This window comes from Phoxinus phoxinus (assembly GCF_949152265.1).
Source record: "Phoxinus phoxinus genome assembly, chromosome: 10".
NCBI lineage: Eukaryota > Metazoa > Chordata > Actinopteri > Cypriniformes > Leuciscidae > Phoxinus > Phoxinus phoxinus.
Window position 1 is genome coordinate 25,564,814 of NC_136885.1, and position 20,796 is coordinate 25,585,609.

The window sequence follows — 20,796 nt, forward strand, 5'->3', positions numbered from 1 at the left end:
CTTTGTATTTCATCCCCCAACTCTGTTTTTTCATCCGCAGAGTAAGAGAAAACAGATCGCTGGCTCAACATTTGGCATTCACGGGTCAGATGCGCAAGTATAATGTCATTGGTGGGTTACAGTAATGAATGTGGTGAACAATGTGATTGTTTTGTAATTGCATCATTTGTGCTATCTTCTTCCCAATAATGTTAAACACTGTATATAACTGACGTTAAAGCTTGTGAAAAAAAGAAAGAAAGCTCATTTTATGACGCTGTGTTGATCAGACAGTTCATAATTTTTCAAGATGGGAGAGGTGGTAAGGTGTGTCAGTGGGCAAGCTGTGTTACTCGTCAACCTCAAATTGCAATTTTTGTCATTTTATATTATATAAGCTTTGTCTGCCTATGACTGACAGATGGACAATAGCAATTAATTTATTTTACGCTACTTTATGAAAATACATCTAAAACATATATACAATATATATTACGGATTTGCTAAATATTTTTGTCTCTTATGTTCACCAAGACCACAAAGTTCACCAAAACTTCTGTATAATATTGTGAAATTAATGTTTACTTTATGTATGTATATATATATATATATATATATATATATATATATATATATATATATATATATATATACATACATACATACACACAGTAGTCAACATTTGAAGTGGATCAAAAAAGTTCATCAAAGTTGTCCTAAAACAAGAACAGGTATTGTTAAAAATTCATGTATAACTTTGATGAAACTAAGGTTTTGATCCACTTCAAATGTTGACTACTGTATGTATATTATATGTATACCAGTCTTCAGCCATCCAGTCCTTAATGTCACATGATTCTTTAGATCTTGAAGACTCACGTGTGCACTTGTTCATATCCCGATTTCGAATGCCATAATATCCAACAGGACAGGCAGCGAGGCAAATGCCAATCTGACGGATGTCATTCCGCTCCAGTAGGATGAAGAGTCGGGGTCGACATTTAAGACAGCCGTTGTACTCTGAGCAGTGTTCACAGCCATTTGAGCATGATGGTGGTACTTCAGTGCTTACTGGTGAAAGAAAGACAGAAAAATAGGAGTGAGCGTGATATTTGGCAGTGTTTTCTTACAGTGTAGAACACCCTTTGTAATCCAAAGTGCTTACGATGACTAGTTCCCAAGTAGTTAAGTGCCTTGCACAGGAGTAGACAGCTGGATTACAATGTCAGATACTGTACTCTTCAGCCACTCCTACCTGGATTTGAACCTGCAGCCTTTGAATGAACAACCAAGGTCCTTTACTACGGGTTTACTATCACCCCTAAATATCAAGATAAATAAACGTATTATATTATATATATAGAAGGATTGACAGATGGACGGATAGATATCAGACAGACAGACGGATAGATCCACAATACAACAAGCTATGCTAGTCATTTGAGCAAAACTGTGTGTGATAATACAAACTCGGTAGGTGTAATATGATTCATTTGAGAGAGCACTGTGAGAACAGGCGATTCATTACGACACATCAGCATGAGGATTTCTAAACAGCACTTCAGACTGCAGGGCTGTAAACATGGCACTGGTTTATCTTATTACACACAGCGTTCTGTGTTTGCAGCTCATTTATGCCAAGTACCCTTGTTCGTTTCACGCTGTTCATTTGCAACATTCGTGTGGAAATCTTTCATTGGATGACGTTGCAGTATTTTTTAATTGGACGGGCAAAATTTGGGGAAATCACGCCCAGATTTGTGATGGGTCAGCTAGGGACAAAGGGGCCTGAAACTTCAATCTTTTCTCGTTCTGTTCAGGTGCCCTAAAGTGCTGACACATGATGAAATAAAATCAGCTACAGATATCTAAGAAAGCTCTCTCATCCCTTGTGACTTTCATGCCTTGCTTTTAACGTCCAAAAATTTCAGCGTTTGAGGCCAAGAAGAAATAAACGATTACACTGAAAGCATGTCAGAGTGCACATCCTGTTCCTGGTAGTCAAAACCGCGGTCATCTGCTTTAATTTATGGGTCTATGTGTGTAGCATCAGCTTTAAATATACACACTCAAAAGGCAATCAATCTCGATGCTGTTAAAATAACCGTCTAGCTGTAAATAAGCTGCACGTACAGTAAGTGATGCAACCTAATGGATGAATAAATCCCTTAAATTGATCTTATTTTAAGGATGTTTACATATGTTTTTACTGGAAAACATGACAAAAATACTTAGATCATATAATCGCATCCATCAAGCAAAAGAAAAAAAACATTAATATTCAAATGATTTACTATTAATATTCAGTAGCATGGACTCCCTGGTGGGTTCAGTTGAACAAGGACCACCGACCACCCAAAAAAAGTCCATAAAAAGTTGCTTAGAAGTGGATCATTTTCAGGCATATGGGTGTCCTTTATCCGATCGCTGCATTCCTCTCCACAGCTGAAATAAATGAAAAGGCCTCTCAGTAGGAACAACAAATATGAAACTAGCACTATAAATGATGAGCGTGAAAAATTGTTTTGCACGGGTCTATTGAGCGGCAGTTAGCCCGGACAAATATGCAGGAAGGTTGGTTAGGTTGCATAGCATGCACTCTACACAGAAACCTTGCACACACTAAAAAAAGATAACGTTTGCACCTCTAGACCCTGTTCTAATATGATGAATAGAAGGTCTCCTTTTGATTCAAGCGAAAGATTACAAAGGAATAAGTGCAAGAAGTGCAAGGAATAAATAAGACCTTTTTATGACCAAACTCACAATGAGATCATCGTAAAACCTAAAACACCCTGAAATATCTAATTTCCGAACTCTAAAGGCAATTTATTAGCAGAGAATCTAAAATGTCCTTGAAATTGCTGAACATCACTAAACAAACATTTTAATGCATAATGGACTAATCCATGTGAAGTCACACACACTGACTATGAATAGAATTGTAAACTTCTGCCTGCATTCTTATCAATGGTCATTCACAAGTACTTTAGCTGAACTTGACAATAAACAACACAGACAGAGAATAAAAATGAAGAGTTCTGCACATTATGTCCGAGAGTCAACTGAATGTAGGCAGTTCAAGTCAAAGATATTGCTTTATTTAAAATTTTACATAAGCCTTTTCATTGTTTATGCATTGGCATCATATTAATCGCTGGTTTGTATCTTAAAACGAATGCACCTCCGATTCCAGACACCGTGACATTTTCATCTTTTTCTTTTTTTTTTTATTCTGGGCTAGAATGATTCCTTAATTTTAACCGTTTTAAATATGTGGAACATACATGGAAATATATCAAACAGTAAGAAATGTTATGAAAGTAATCCAAATATTATTACTAAGTATTTTGCAAAATCTTTACGCCGTCTTCATTTCTTTAAGCACAAAATTGTCAGACTGTGCTGCTCACATTCACATGTATCCCCCTTGAAACCATAAAATGAGTGATTTTATCCAGCTGAATAACATTTGTCCCCTTTCACTATCCCTGAAAAATCATTAGGTGGACCGTTTATATAAGCTGTTGCTGATGAGCTGTACTGTATTAAAGTTTTCCACTTTGAACATGTTCATGTGAAAAAGGCTTTAACCCTACAAGATGTGGCACATTGGTTCCCATTGACCTAAAATTCAGAGAGGGGCCAAATAGAAACAGACTAGAATATTTCTTGGAAAGCAGAAATCACTAATCATCATCACTGTATTGAGGAACTACAATTCAATAAACAATATATCATACACATACCGGTAAATGGATTTCAAATTTGACTGGCAAGCAGTTTAAAAATATTGAAATATTTTAAATAAAATGAATTGCGTCAGACTTGCTTTCTTTAAGAGAATATTTCCTGATTTAACATTTATTTTTGCTTATTCCACGGGAAAATATATTTTCTCTTGTTTAAAGCATTAGTCAAGCTAAATTTAGTGAGGTTTATGCTTTAAGCAAGAAAGACAAAAAGCTAATAGGGTAAGAAAAAAAAACTTAAGTCAAGATATATTCCCTGAAAACAAATCGTATTGCTTACACAATTTTAAAAGTGTCTTAAAATTAATGATTATTTATTAATGTTTAGACATTTTTCACTGAAAAACAAAAATACTGAGAAAAATTATAGAGTCGGCAGAATAGTTGGATTAATGTACAGAGCGGTATCATAAATTAAAATAGTTTATATCGAACAAAAATAAACTCTAAGACAAAATGAAATATTAGTTGTTTTGCTAGTATGGTTTGGATATATTTAGAGCGAGAGAGAGAAAAAAGCAGGAAAGTACCAACAGGCACTAAAGTGTGACTGCTGATCAATCACTTGTATAATAACAGCTGTCAGAGGTGTTTGCTTTCATTTTGTTGATAGAACGCTAAAAAACTCCACTATCAAGAAGCGCTGGTCAGATTAGCTTACAGTGAGGTCAAGAAGTCTTAACAGATAGTGAAGCATCCGCTGATTTATTCGACCAAGTTACACACTGTTTATTTCTCCACAGATAGCTCTGCATTCTCATCGGTGCTGTGTTTTGATTAGCACTTCTAGTCTTCCTAGTGCGACGTGATAGTTGTTGTGTTGCTAATAGTGAATGGCAGGTGAATACATGTAAATGTTTTAACACTATTGTCTCTTGCTGACAAAGGTAAATAAGAGCAGTCTAACCATTAGCAAATGCTATGCAGCATTTTGTACAGCCACTGTGAATGTCTCTGCATTACCTACAACTCCCTCTAGAGGAGGCTGTACACTCCTCAACACTGCAAGCAGTCGTCAATGTACATTTCCCAATTCCCACTGAATAATCTCACCCCTTCATTTAAAAGTCACATTATGATAAGAAATTGATCTGATTGTCAGGTTGATTTTTATTTTTTTTTACATTATACCAAAGCTCAAAAGTACTTATTTGTTAGCAATATACTACACGAAAAGATAGGCCACTATTTTTTATAAACATAAATGTTCATTAAAATATGAAACACTAATCCTACATCAGTGCTCTTACTAGGAGACATGCACACACATGAGATAACTTATGTAATATTTCAAAGTGAGCTCCGCTGCAAAGTGCAGGTTGATCTTTCATTATTCTAAAGCCCCAAATCGTTTCCTAATTGAGAATTTGATAGCATTATCTTAGCAGGCCACACAAAAAAAGATAAGCCACTTAAATAGGCCTAAGTCACTTTCCGTAAACATAAACGTGTTCATTAAAATATTAAACTAAACATATTGCAATATTAGAAGTGAGTTCTGCTGCAATGTGTGGGTTTCAAAACTAACTTTTCCATAAAATAAATAAATCATGAAAAAAGTCCTAAAAAGGTTAGAGTTGCTCTGAACCCAGACAAATTACACAAATAAAAATGTGTTAGGCATTATCCAGGCATATGTATCCAGGCAAAAAACCTCTAATCGGCCTAATTTGACCACGCTTTGGAACATGACATGCTCATTTGCAATTCGCCTTTTAAAGAAAAGCTGCTATTAAAAGCAGCAGAGCAGGTCCTAAACAAGTAATACCCCACCAAAACTGTCTCGAAAGAAATGACAAAACATTCCAAGGAAGTCAGAAACACTCTTATGAGCCACAAATATTAGGAACTGACAAAGAAATGAAATGAGAAACGCTGTGTCATAAGAGACAGTTAACCCGAGCTACCAAATGATGAGAGAAAAAGACAGACATCAACACTCACTCCGTCTCTGTCTTCTTGCTTTGGAGGCCTTGAGGTTATCGGCGTGACCCATGGAGCTGAGGAAGACCACTGCCAGCACCACCAGTCCCAAATGCATAGTCCCTGCTGCCCAGTCACGCTGGGTCCCGCCTGCAGGCAGACAGATCACAGCTGAGGGCGCCCCTTTCACACTGCGGCAGGTGGAACAGAGTTGACTACAGCCGGTCGCGGAGCCCTTGGCTGGAGGCCTCTGCAAGTCCGAACATGTTTGGAGAACAAACCATAGCACTCAACACGATGAAGATGAGAATGATGAAGTCTGGGTGCGGAGAGCCGGGGTGAGATGAGATCTTGTGGACAACGCAAACTGCCCTTCAACCCATGAAGCCTGGGGCGAAACCGAGAAAAGAGAGAGAAGCTTGAGGCGGGAGCTTGCCAGGAGATCCTAAAGTGAGTGAGCAACACAGCCCAGGAGCATGTGTCTTATTAGGGATGCTGGGAGGAGGAGGGTGAGTGCCGAAAAAAACCCAGAGAGATGGAGAAAGGTTCTGGACTCCTACGCGTGACAACGCATCCGTCAGTGCCAAGATCTGCTGCGGAGAGACAGAGAAAAGGGGGCGAGCGAGGGAAGGAGGGAGTTGGATGTGGAGAGGAGTGGGTGAATGGGGGGAGAAAAAGCACAATGAGACATGTATATAAAACCGTACTTTAAGTCAGCGTGTCAAAAGAAAGTCCAAATATTTTGCCAAGGGGAAGAGATGCAAGTGTTTTAAAACTTAAAAAAAAAACTACTTTTGCATTTTCTGTAAACTGTCATGAAATATTTGTTGGAATCGAGGAAAAAGCGACGGAAAGAAAATAGCCTTACGGAGGGCTTACATAACTGCACTCTTTCATCTCTATCACTGCTCTTTCTCAACAAAGTTCAGCATTTCTGCGCTCTAAATTAGTTACATTGATTCATGGAAGTCTGGTCTGGAACTATAAATGCGGACACAATAGTTTGTGAAACATAAGCCGAATCTGGTATTTTGTCCATTTCAACCACACATTCCAGCCATGCTTATTTTTTTCCTTTGCCAGATAGATTCATGAGCCGGGAAAGCAAACAAAATGTTTCATTTTAACTGTAATATCCCATTAAGACTGACAAGAGCTGTAGAGTCCGGCCACTAAAGCTAAAACTGATTTGATCAGAAATAGGGCACCGTGAAACAAATACCACAATAACCTATAGTCCATGCACTTTCAAAAGTGAGGAATGGAGGGGGGGGAAAAACATGTTTACCCCATCTGTCAGAAAACAATAGGCAGAAAAAAATCTCAAGCTAAGAAAGCGGTCACATTACGCCTCTCACTATGACAGATAGATATGTTTATAGAATGATTCTTAATCACATTCCAGCAGAAATGGATGAGCGTTCTGGATTTACGCAAGAGAGACATCATGCCTAGAAGTATCAGGAAAGCAGGGCCATATTTGGCCACAGGTCCTCTGGATCTTGTATCATGTTATTTGTTAATTCTTAGCATACCAAAAAGTGCTTTTAAATGCCAACAAAAACTCTACAGAGATCTATATTTCATTTGAGCCGTTCAACACTCCTGAAATATGAAAAGCTGCTGAGTCTATAAATTGAAATTTATGAACTAACATGCAAGACAAACATGATTTTTCCTCTGTTTGGTTTGAATTTGACTTCCAAAAGCAAGGGTGAAAATGCAGCGGGTGGAAACGCCACTTTGTGCAAATAATATGTCACGCAAATATAAAACATTAATACGAATTTTAATAGTGTTTAATCGTAGCACGATATACATCACAAAACAACAAGAAATATTTATTTCTCTTTGTTAGAGGGTTGTTAACAGGATCTTTTGGTTACAGTGATGTGGTAAAACTAGCGACAGCAAAAATGAAGAAACCACATTCACAGATGTGTTTAGTGGATATGATTTAAATAAGGGGGGGGGGGGGGGGTGGAAGGAAACAATATTTATCTTGCACATCAAGCATTAAACGATGATCTCTAGTCTAGAAGGAATAAGAAGAAATCTTCTTACGAAGATTCTCTTTCCACCAAAATTTTGAGGACATCTTTTCCCAAAGTTTATTTATCTTAGGGAATGAATAATATTCCAAAGTCTTTGACACTTTCTCCGTATTTATAACCCAGAGCCAAAACCTCCCATTGCCTGCTGTTCGTAGTGCTCGTCAGCCATATTAATTTGGAGAGATAGGCCTATGTCAAGTCTGACGCACAGATATGCCATCGCCATGGAAGGTGAAAGGGGATTTCTCCAGAAAATTAAAGATAGATGATGTTTGAGTTTACATTTTCAGAATTCAGGTGAAATCGGAGGGAGAAAAGGGACAATTTCTGGATTTGGTTTAGATTTTGTCCATCTAAACCAAAAAGAGAAATCTAATCAAACATTGTGTGTAAAATTTAAATCCTTCCACCTTTCAACCAATAATGTTTATCTACATTTAAGTCGAATTAAGACTTTGAGCTTTTCTTAGGACACTGTGACAGCTTTTCTGTTCTTCAGTTGTGCTCATTCAGCTAAATAACAAACAAAGCTCTGTCTCATTTATAGTAAGAATTTACAATTTTCTGTTGTGCAATTTCTCCTGATATGTATCAACTGCAAAGTGCAGCAATTAACCCTATATTGAACCCCAAGCTTTTTCAGGTGTCAAAACAATTTTGAATTTCATTCAAGGTTGGCTACTGATCCATAAATTTGCTAGACTGCAATTTTGCTTTTACTTAATTAAATGACTAATCTAGTCTAATCTACCTACCTAAATCATGTACCTAAATGATCTGAGAAGTTGGATTGAACTTGTATGTACAATTTCTGTACATAAATTGAATCATTTAAAAATAATGAATCAGCTAATTCATTGACTATAAAAGAGTCACTTAATTCAAAGTTAGTGTAATATACAGAACTGGCCAAAAGTTAGGAAACATTACTGTTTTTAACATTACAGCATATTAGAAGACTGAAGGATCATGCGACACTGAAGACTGGAGTAATGATGCTGAAAATTCAGCTTTGCATCACAGAAATAAATCATATTTTAAGAGTATATTAAAACAAAACAAAACATTATTTTAAATTGTAATAATATTTCACAATATTACTGTTTTTTCCTGCATTTTGATCAAATAAATGCAGGCTTGATGAGCATAAGAGACTTCTTTCAAAAACATTAGAAATAGTGTTTCCAAACGGTTATACTGCATCATTATTATATTATAAAAAATATAACATTTATATAATTTATATAATGATAATAATATTAATGATGTATTATAATTTAATATATAAGATATTTTTCTATCAGCCAGTCAACTAGCGGGCCATCTCCCTCAAGGACCACCGGTGGTCTCAGCTCTAGTCCATTTCAGTATATCAACAACTGTTTTTCTTTGTTTCTTTAAACTGCCTTTTTCCATCTTGTATGACGAAGGCCAACAGCCCAGCCTATTCCACAGAACATGTTCAGGCAGTTGTATTAGGCAGCAAGTTCAGGCGGAACCATGAAAAAGGTCAGAGCAGTAAACAGGCCATAAACAGAGTCTGTAATAAAGCAGAGCAAAAACAGAGTGGATGGAACCATGGTCCAGACCCCCGTGAAATCCTCCGCTCAAGAAACCCCAAAGAAATGAGGAAAGAAAGTTAAACGTTCAACATCCATCCCAAATGGCTTGCAATAAAAGCCTATGGACTAGACTCAAAACCAGAAACTGTGATGACCTGACAAAGAATTAGTGCTGTGTTTAAAATGGTTGATCGGAGTGTGCATTTGGCACATAAAGTACTTTTTGGAATTATGTTTCAGTATACATGGCAGCCAAACATAAAACCACAAAACTAACCAATGATCATGCATACTATAAATCTGATGTATTCAGTCAGCACAGCGATCCATGTGATTCAGCACACTATTAATGGGTGACCCTCTCTTTGCCTTCAACATCACACTCTCTCTTCATCCGAAGTGGATCTACGCCAGCACCCATGAGTCAGGACCACAGCAGCTTCATTGAAATATCTGTCTAAGGCAGTAAATGACGCTGTTAAATCTGTTTACTGGCAGCAAGCGTGCAGCTGTCAGACTGCACCTGTCTTTATCTCTATACCGTCATCTCTCCCTCTGGACCGGTCCTCTCAACAACACTTAATGGTTTTACTGCAGAATGCTGGTGCCAGATTACCTAACACTGGGCAAGAGACAGAACAAGGGATGTTTAAAAACCATAAGATCTGGATTTTAGTAACTGGCAGGTCAAAATTTGGATATCCCTGATGTCTCGATTCTCAAGCTTATATGGCCCGCAATAATAAATCAAAGACAAACCAGAGAATTGATTAGGTAACTCAAAATTCTTATTGTGAGCATAATAATAAAAGTAATCCTTTTATTAATGACATTTTTTTTTACTTTTTCAATATTTGATTGTATGTTATTTAATAATAATAATAAATATCAAGAATCAATATTTCATCATATAATCAACGTAGGCTAAACATTTCGACAGATAATCTAAAAATACAAATATTAGGTTAGTTAGGCTAATAAAAATATATATTTCAAGCTCAGCGTGGTCAAATAAAACTGGATTTTATTCCGTGGCGATCTCTCAGACGTAAATGAATGTTTTGATACACTAGAAATAATGAAGTAAGCCGACCGCATAACCTACCTACTATGTATCGCGAGCGTCATATTGATCCACTGAGCGCGAGGCTCTTAGCCTAGATGTGTCTGTAATATGGGCTTCTCCTCGCGCTGCTATAGCAGACACCAGCGGCTGAGCAACAGATTGTCAACTATGATTATTATTGTTCGGGACATGCGCTTCTTGACTTGCTTTGACTTCGGTTGAAATGTCATGAGAGTTTACATCAGTGTCCCCGTGCGTAATCTGAGCAATACTGGGCATGGGAGAATGGAAAAGAAAAAATAACTTTAAATAGAAAATCCCAAAGATAAATCCCCTAATTCCACTGAACTGCGCTTTTAATGGAGCACATAGAGGCCTGGTTTATTTTGCGGTTCTCTGCCGTAATTCTGAAACAAGTCCCACATAAATCCACTTTTAAACTCCGGACAGCATCCAAGTCATTGCGGAGAGCTTCTACCTCACGAAGTTTGCATTTGCATCCAACTCCATCTAGAGCAGTTTCGGCGTGCTGACGGTTCATCTGGCCACACCCCTCAAAAACACACATTGAGAGACAAAAAACCTGTGATGGAATTGGGTTGGAATGTTGTTTATTTAGATGTTCATCTTATTGACAAACATCCATCCATCCATCTATCTGTAAAAACAAAATAAAAATATAAAAACATCTGTAGAGCCTTTCAAATACCACTTTTATTCTATGACTGTTAGTTAATTATGATAATCATATTTAAAAGATAAATAAAATTGCAACAAGGAATGCTCCCAAACTTTTTTTTAAACGATTAATTCTTATAGCCTATGTGGGTAATATAAATAATCATGTTTTTTATTTGTAACAACAAAAAAACCTTAAACCTTGCCATTGATTAAAATGTTTTCACGAGAATCTGTAAACCACAGACACTGAGCTAAATGTTTTCCAGTGTTTTGCTGTATAAACACATTTTCTACATCAAGTGGCAGCAACAATGTGCCTCCTGCTTTAGATGCAGCCTCACACCACCTATGTTTGTGAACAGGCTGTGTTCATTTATGAAAAATTATGGTCAGGATGTAACTAATCCAGTCTGGATCTGGATTGCAGTCCATTAATTGGTGACCCCTCCTCTATCTTCAAAGCAGGTAACAGGCAAGAAAAACAAGTACAAATGTAGGACATGCGTCCCTTGGTTTAACTCGTTAGAAAAAGTTAAGAAAAGACTTGTTTCTTAAAGTTAGTACGAAATGTTGTGATAGACATTTCTTCCCTATTGTGACATATTTCCGAGTGAAAACAGCTTCTCAAATAGAAAAAAATTGTTGGGTGGGACCTGATTTTTTCCATCAGGAATTAATTGGATCGTTGTCTCGTTTTGGTTTGCTGTTGCTGTGAGTGACAGGTTGTCATGTCATCAGTGAGGAGAAGAGAATTCACTGCAAGTACGTGGAAGATGAAGTTATTTTGATTAAATATTACGAGGACAAATGAATAAATAAATAAAAATAGCCTATTATAAGATCTGCACAGATAAATAATTGTAATAAGTTTTTAATAAACACTGCTATTCCATAAAAGAATAAGAATATCATTGTGACTTTAAGACATTTTTTCATGACTTTCATGTTTAATCTTTGTTCTAAACTTTATGTTAGATGGATACTAGACTTTGGCACAAGAGGCGTATTATTTTACTTGGTAGCCTATGATTTATCCTCCTTCTATATATTGCATTTGAATGTTAAAGGGATTGTTCACCCAAAAATGAAAAATATGTCATTAATTACTCACCCTTATGTTATTCCAAACCTTTTATTATTTTTCAGCTTTATATGATGAACAGATTTAATTTAGGTTTTTATTCACATATAAACATTCATCAACTCACACATCAGTTGTGGTAAAGGGAGGCTAAAGCATGTTTGCTTAATGTGTGAAAACCAATGAGGTTAATTATCCTGTGTAACACAGCACGTTTGACCTTCCGCAAGAGGATTGTTCTTGTGCGTCAAGCAGATTCGGTTGACCTTCTGTTTATGTTCGCTTATCAATTTTTTAAATGTAAACAAAAGCCAACATTTAATCTCTTCATCTAAAGCGATCGGGTCTCTTCAGAAAATTTGGACTAAACCGCTCGATTCATGATATGGATTAGTTTTACGACTTTATGACCTCTTTGAAGAGTTAAAGTGGTAGTTGCGTAGCTGTCAATGGAAGGACAGAAAGTCTTATGAGCGAAAATATTACGGGTTTGGATTGACATGAGGGTGAGTAATGACAGAGTTTTCATTTATGGGTGAACTATCCATTTAAAGCATTAAATAACATCTTTATTTAAAATCTAGCCAAATGTGTATATATATATATATATATATTTATATAGGCCTATATATATATATATATAGCACATTAGAAACATAAAAATTTAATTTTGATCATTCCCATGGCACGTTTATTATGTAATAGCGCTGATGTTACCAACACAGTCACATCTAGCTTCTAGTATGAGCTGCGTGGCACCTGAAGATGGTTCTATGCCAGGACATGGACAGCTTCCAAAGCAACACATTAAACAGCTACTCAGAATGTTACAAGGCTGACATTATAAACTCTGTGTCGAATCATTTAGCAAATAAAGGAACTTTATACCTGCCAGTGAGCTATTAGCCTGCATATGCTTACCACTGGGAAGTCACGCTAACATAAAGAAAGTTTCAAAGAAGATTCTTTACAAGATTCTTTAAATACCACACCCAAACACATGCTTTTAAGAACCACATCTTAATAAGTATAACATGTTTAAATGGCATACTGTTTGGAAAATCAGCAGCAAGATTTAACGAAATTATATGAAATACAATAAAACATTTACATTTACATAAAGCCGCAAAAAGTCATTAACCATCATGATTTAATCTGTTAATACTTGAACCATCCGAACGAACCGATTCACTAACGTTAGAATGATTCGGCCTTTCCAAAGAGGGCCATTTATGACGGATTGAATAGAATGAATTCAACTTTTCAAAAAGAGAGTTGACCATTTTAGGATTTTTTTATTTATTTATTTTACAATTTATTCAAGAATTTATGACAATTTATGATAAATCGGCCAACGATAACAGAGAGAAGAACCGTTTCGGCGGACGCATAGACCATGCAACAGAAAACAACGCGATGTAGCATTTGGTTGCTGCTTGTTGGTAGATGTAGCTTGTTACTGAACTTTGAAAACCGCTGAATTTCTAATTGCACTCCTGAAAAATGTATTTATGTAAGGTGAAATAAGTAACTTTGCTCACCAGCACTGGCGTCTCTTCCCTGCAATTCAGAGCCGCATTTGACAAAATGCTTGGATGAGTTTCTTAAAGCCCCAGATCATTTTAGTAAAATTATTTGAGATTATGATCGTTTTGCTGATCTATATAGCCTAGTGCCAACTGTGACTAGAAAAAAAACTAGCAGATGCAAGACTGTCTTCTGTAAGTGGCCATCACTGTAGCTGTAGGCCTATGGTTAATCCAGTCATAACCCTCTCTTGCCACCTTCAAACGTGTTGACAGACTTTGTAAAGCGCCTGTAAGGATGATGGAAAAAAATAGGCTACTGAGCTGTAGCCTGCAGATATTATTCACCTTTGGCAATATACACAAAATTATGTTAATTTTTGTGTTAAGATTTTAATATCACAAAATGAAAAATTAAACTATAAATCTATAGGCTACCGGTAAAATCAATTGTTTTGTTTTAGCTCTTGGTAACCACTTCTTAATATTTCTTGAAAACCAGTGTTTATGAATGATCGATTGTACAGTATAAATATAGTGCATCACCAGCCTTTCATATTGAACATCCCGATCGCATGATAAAATGTAACTTTTGGATTTTTAACGAATTTGTACTATTTAGGCCCGGTTACACGGACAGGGCTTAGACTAAACTAGGATTAGGCCTGAGTTCAATTAGGGCATTTAAAGTAGCTTTTACATACGACATGCCCGAGAAAAACATTACTGGTATGGATCTTGAGACAAAACAATGGCATGGCACTGACATATTTTAAGATAAGTTACAGTACTTTCAGTTAAAACAGCTCAACGATGCATTGTAGTCTAAGACTAGCTTAAGTCTTAATGAGAGTTTAAGATTAAAGAGGCTATATGTGTTTTTCTGAAATTTAAACTCGCGACTGACACCTGTGGCCAAAAAACAGAACTGCTCTTCCTTTCTGCTCGCTCGTACGTGCACACTTCATAAGTCATCTGCTGCAAGGAGGTCAGGTCAACATTATGTTTACAGAGGTAAGAACAGTCAAATACATATATTGTTTGAGATAAGTGTTCTGAGTGATCTGAAACATTTAACATGATTGACGTCACATCCCCAGACAGCGCGGGAAAAATCCCGACCTGACAGAAAATAGGAAAAATAGGATACAGGCTTATAGGTGCACCCACTGTGAGCAGACAAGGTGTCAGTATGCTCATCAGGAGATGTTTGAGTCATAAATGGTAAAATAAAAAGACTATTGTTTCGTTTATTTTGGGGAAAAAGTTCGATATAGCCCCTGTAATGTGTACAAAAACAAGATTTTCAGGGGAAAAAGAAAGGTCCAGCCCTAATTAACTCCTAAACCCCTCAATTGGGCGTAAGCAGATCATATGAAACCGTATGAATGAGATTGTACAAAATTGACAACCAATTTTCCAAAACGTTAAATAGTTACGAATTGCCATGAGCGTGCGTTGTCCTGGTCCACCCCAGCTTGAGGCTGAGCCTGCAATTTTTGTGCCAGCAAGCTATGATTTTTTTTTTCCCCAACCCATATCATGATGATCTCTAAGTCATCTAGATTTCCTCCATTGTTTTAGCTTGTTTACTCCTTGACCAATCCTTGGATTGCTTGTCTGCTGTTAGGACAAAGTTTAGAGTGCGTGCCGTAGTCTAATAAAGAGCAGGAGAGTTTTGAGTTTTGGCTGAGCTACCAATATAAAAGAAAATATGTATTGTTTACACCAGGTCTGGCCTCATATAAACCAATCTTGCATGACATGGAATCATACTAAAAGTTTTTCCCAGTTCAAGGATAAAAGATTTATCAAAAGTTTCCACTGAAAAACAACAGTTAGCCCACAGTCCAGCTTCTCTCTTTTCTCTCATTCTGTGAGTTTAAATTAGGGTTAGGTGTTGCCATTTTAATTTATATAATTGGGAGTCATTTCCTGTCTTTTTATTGTTACTGAGAGAATTTAAAATAAGCTTCCCTGGATATTTAACCGTCTGCACCGGTAATCAGGAGGTTCAGAATAGTTATTTGTATAAGGTAATTTTGTCCGACATATACAATTAAATGATTTCCCTTTTTTTTATTTTAGTTTTAATCTTTTAATGTAGCTAATGTTCATTGATAGTCTATAAGAGAAAAGAAAGAAGTCTGAGGGAGTGTGTGCTGTGCAATTCTGAGATCAGCATTCAGTATTTTATGGTCCATTCACAGCAGCTAAGTGTTGACCTGACCTGACTGCATATGAAGCTGACATCAATCATAAGGCATTTTCCATTTCCTCACAATCCAACAGGGGGCCATAAACATCAGTTCCAAGATTCCTCTAAACAGATACCATGAAAACGTTGACCCATCTACAGATGGCATAAACAGTAGTCACAGTAGTCTAAAATCTGCTTACAGGTAAGTTTAATGTCAAGTATTTTGGGTTGCCTTGATCTGTTGCAACCAAACAGGTGGTAGGGACTACAGGACATTTCTCCCGGTTTAGTGACATCACCAGCCCTAAAATTTAAATAAACCCCGCCCCCGGAACACGATTTATAGATTATCAAGACAGAATATGCTAATCAATGACTAGAAGATAACTATAAGCTACATAAATTCATCAACTAACCATTCAGAAATGTTGTCTACACGTTGTCACTTCTTCTTGAGTCTCTACATCTTTCTGACTTAGGTTTGAACATAAAAGGCTAGTTTTTGAAATTTTCAGTGCATGTCTGTGTGAGGTAAAAGGACACAAGCTGTTGAAGCTCCGCCCTCTGTGCCGGGAGCAGCAGCTCATTTGCATTTAAAGGAACAGACACAAAAACGGTGCGTTTTTGCTCACCCTCAAAAAGTGTTAACTTTAACATGCTATATAAACATATCTGTGGGGTATTTTGAGCTAAAACTTCACATACACACTCTGGGGACATCAAAGACTTGTTTCACATCTTGTGAAAAGGGCATTATACCACCCCTTTAAAATGTGGAGTGAGAATCATCAGGTGGAGTTTCCTATATCAGTGAAATCCATGAAGATGGTGAATGCAATTAATTAATCTCAAGTTTATTAATACTGTTAAAGAGCAAACCGATTTCTACAAATTTGTCAATATTTATTCCACGGCCTGCTGGAGAGAAGCATCCCAACAGCATGGTGCTGCCAGGACCATGACAACCTCCCATGAAGCTGAAAACAGTAAAGCATTTAGGCAGCAGTTGTTGTGTGCACATCTCTCTAATCTCAGCCATTCTTCAGAGTTGTCATTTTCTTCGAGATAATACTGCATGCAAACCACATAAAAAGAGAGTTTGCATATATGTCCATGTTATGTGAGAAAGTGTGTGGCTATGAAAGTGAGAGAGTTCATTTTATCTATCAGCAAGCTACACTGCATGCTTTCAAAACCTGTCAATCGACTACTTTGATGATTTAGATCATTTTAAACTGACTTAAAAGAGTCATTCATTTCAGAATTCCAGCGTGTTCTGATTCTATACACACATCATTATTGCTAAAATATTGTTGAAAAAAATGTACATTACCTTTCAAAGGTTTCTGATGAAATATATTTGCAGTGGAATTGTGGACTTCTCAATAAATATACAGGCCTCCAACATTGTACTACCTTCTCATCCATACATGCTTTATGATATTACCTGGATGACATACAGTGTTAACATTGGCAATAGGTTGTATTACTGTAAATCATTTCACTTTCAATATATAGCACTCCTTATTTTTTTGTGTTAACGTTTTGTCCAGATATGGGCAAAATCGCTGCTTGATTAATCTACAAGTTTGTAATTTTTCTGCCCTGAATTGCTTATGAAGTATTATCTTTAAACCGGATCTTTAAGGCTTTGTTCTCAGGGGAACTTGAAAAGATTTAAGTATAGGTATTATTGATCATCTTAAAAATGTACTCAGAGTTAGCGATGATTTATACTGTTTTTAAAAGTATCAGATACACAACATCTGTTTCTTTTCACTGGCGCTTTGTAAAGTAACACACGGCAATGAAATGAATCTTGCAGACACCAGGAGATGAAGGAGTTCTATTGTCCTGCTCTTTTTCTCACAGATCATACTGTACCTTTGAGGTCTGTAGAAATTAATAAACGGTTATTGCCATAATCCACCCCCCAGGATTTTAATCCAGCGCTCCCCATGAAGACAGAGGCGAAAGAAAAGCAGTGGTGGTCTCGCTTATATAGAAGAGTATAATACGTGTCTTCAAGAAGGGTGAGGAATTCACAGTGGACGCAAGACACAAAAGAAAGAATCGGGTTTTAAGAAATGGTGGGAAAAGGATTTTCTGGAGTGGGGTCTCATTCAAGGGAATAAATCCTGTCTGAGAGCTACTTTATAGAAGATACAAAACCACATGGGGAAGATGTCACAAGAGATATACCTAAGTACTTTAAGGTTTGGTCAGTCATTTTTAAGTACAGTAAAACCATACATTTACGTTCCACCTACAGTATGATGGTGGTAATTTGTCAAATACATTTTAAATGTTATACATTTAATTTGTTCATTAAATGTTGGTCAAAATAAAAGTTTACTATTTTTTGTTAAAATAGGTGAGCACATCCAAATGCCAGTATTAGGCTCACATGCTATATAGTTATCATTTGATTAATTGTTCTGTTTTTCATAATTGTTTTACTCTTCATTTTTGCAGAAAAATGTGACAACATGCCCTGCGTTGGTTATCGTGTATTTAATAAACTGTATCTTTTTACCTGAGCAATATCCATGTCAATTTTCTGTATATTTTCAGTAGCCACGTATTTAATGACTAGAGAAATTGACTTTCAAACATAAACCAACACTAAGAAATATTTTCTGGACTACAAACTGATAACTATAGCCTCGTTCTCCCCTAACAATTACGGACCATTTCTGGATGTCAGTTAAATCTTGTAATATTTTGACGAGTGATTTTAAAACAGCACATACGGCCATTACCGAGATGAGATTTATGACCTTTAGTTTTCATTTGGGAAGGACTTGTGAAGTTTATGGCCAAGCATCTGCTTGCTATCCCTTCAGACACCCCTCTTTCTTAGGGAACAGCAAGCAAGTCTCTAAAATGGTCAAAGCAACTATCATGTGTCTTAAACAATTTGTCATTCTCACATGGAATAATGAAGTATTGACTCTTAAATTTGTCACAGAGGTCTATTATTGAATCTTTTTTGGCTTTTGCCATTTCTTATTTTAATCTTTAAAATATTATTCACTTTAAATCTCAACAAAATCAACTGTTGCAAAAGCAATCTCACAGGTTTTTTTTTTTTTTTTTTTTTCAGTTTTTTTTTTTTTTTGCTGTGAACTGAAATTGTGTTGTTAACCTGTGGTGCAAGTATCAGCAGGATTCTTTACACTTTCCATGCCAAATCAAAAGTCATTCCCAGCTCCCACCACCATTGCTATTAAAAGTTAAATACCCATAAACAGTGTTCTTGGACATTGAATTTTACTAGCTTTGCTGTGATCGTTAATTAAATTTACAACACGGTTCTTAAATTTGGTGATTGCAGACGCCTCCAGCTGCATTTGGTCTCTGGAGGTCTCCAGCATGAGGTGACGTTGCAGTATTATTTTCATATTTCCAGCTAGAGAGAGTGTGGTGGAGAAGGCAAGGATATAGAAGGCAATGACATGGACTTTAACCTTAAATGCAATGAGATGACTTGGAACAGAGTTAAAAGCCCATATTTACTCAAACGGCATCACTGCGGTCCCTCTCCAAATGGGAGTGCCACACATCACTTATCCTGCCAAGAAACTTCCCCGAGGGAGCACTTAAAATGAGCCAGACAGCCTTTGCAGTGTCAGATATAAGATGCTTGTGCATGCAAATATTATAAAATAGACTTTATTAAGGTAATAATTTTTGCTGAAGTCTATCAGCCAATGGTAGTTAAGATTGCTGTAATACCTCCAGGGTTGACTGCAGCATGGCCGGTTTAAAGAGGGAGCTGGGGATTAATGATGTTTAATGATTGGTTTATGACTCCAGCATCAGGATGTAAATGTCAAAATAAAACATGGATACATCACGGCAAAAAAAAGGAAGACAAAAAATATCATCATAATCCTTTGGTTAGATCATGAGATAGAAATGAATAATAGGCCGGAGTAAGAAATTAAATAAAGTACAATGCCGTGTTGTCATGGGTTAATAATGGCTTAAACATTTCAAGTTTGTCCAGGGAGTAAAAGAACCATGTGAAATGTTGTGATAATGTCTGTGGAGAGAGACAGACCATCAGTCTGTCATGAATCTGTGATGTGATTCTGTACTCATATTCATACATGAGATGTGCAGATTTACTTCTTGCTTCTTAGAATTACGGTAGTGCAGATCATTTTTGTATTTTCTTTCACATTAGGTAATTGATTTCATATAATGCCAGAAACACACAGCAGAAGTTTTCAGTGTCACATGATCCTTCAGAAATCATTCATGCTGATTTGGTGCTCAAGTAACCTTTCTTCTTATTAACAATTGACAACCGCTGCTTTTAATATTTTTAGAAAACCATGATAATTTGGACTCTTTGATGACTAGAAAGTTCAAAAGAGCAGGATTTATATAGAATTTTTTCTATATATAATACAGCTTTTTGGGTGAAGTGATAAATCTGTCTTCATTAATGCCAAAATGGTAACATCCTTTCTGTCTTTTCGTGAGGATATTCAGTGCATGATTGCTTTCTGTCCTCGCCACTAAACTCTTCTTTTGTTCTTATAAAGCTTGTGTCATCTATTATGTTTCACTGAACAACTCGAACAAATTGTGAAGTGACACAGCTTTCTGAAGTTGTATGGTTTTCTTCATATGGTAGTCATTGACACAAACTCTTTGTACATGTGTTACTGATGAAAGACGAAATCATTTATATTATAAGCAGGCATTAATTTGTTTGGTTTTCGTTTTCTCGTCATCTCCATATGAGATCTTTTCATCATTGCAATACATCAGAGCAAAAAATAAAAAAAATGCAATAAACTTAGGAATTTCTGAACTCAGTTTTCATACATTTATCCGTTTACATTTACCAAGAAATCTGGTTTATATGTGTTGATCGACTTTCTTACTGTGTTACAGTATCATTCAAATATATAATAGAAATAAAAGCCCATCCATCCTCCTCTCCTTTCAAACCAAG

The 20,796-nt window shown here is 36.4% G+C and overlaps 1 protein-coding gene across 5 annotated transcripts in view; it reads right to left on the reverse strand.

Moving 5' to 3' along the window:
• The window catches only part of rspo1 (R-spondin 1), a 28,187-nt gene extending 11,013 nt beyond the window's left edge, over positions 1 to 17,174 (reverse strand). Inside the window, exons 1-3 of one of the 5 annotated variants that reach the window (XM_079626299.1) lie at positions 17,158 to 17,174; positions 5,676 to 6,247; positions 859 to 1,050 (exon numbers count right to left, since the gene is read on the reverse strand). In XM_079626299.1, coding sequence (XP_079482425.1) covers positions 859 to 1,050; positions 5,676 to 5,772 — 289 coding nt within the window. In that variant the 5' untranslated portion in view covers positions 5,773 to 6,247; positions 17,158 to 17,174. Of the gene's footprint in view, positions 1 to 858; positions 1,051 to 2,273; positions 2,425 to 5,675; positions 6,248 to 10,814; positions 10,911 to 13,639; positions 13,903 to 17,157 lie in introns of those variants that run through there. The other 4 variants (XM_079626297.1, XM_079626300.1, XM_079626298.1 and 1 more) reach the window with 4 other exon arrangements.
• Positions 17,175 to 20,796: the final 3,622 nt, after the last annotated feature.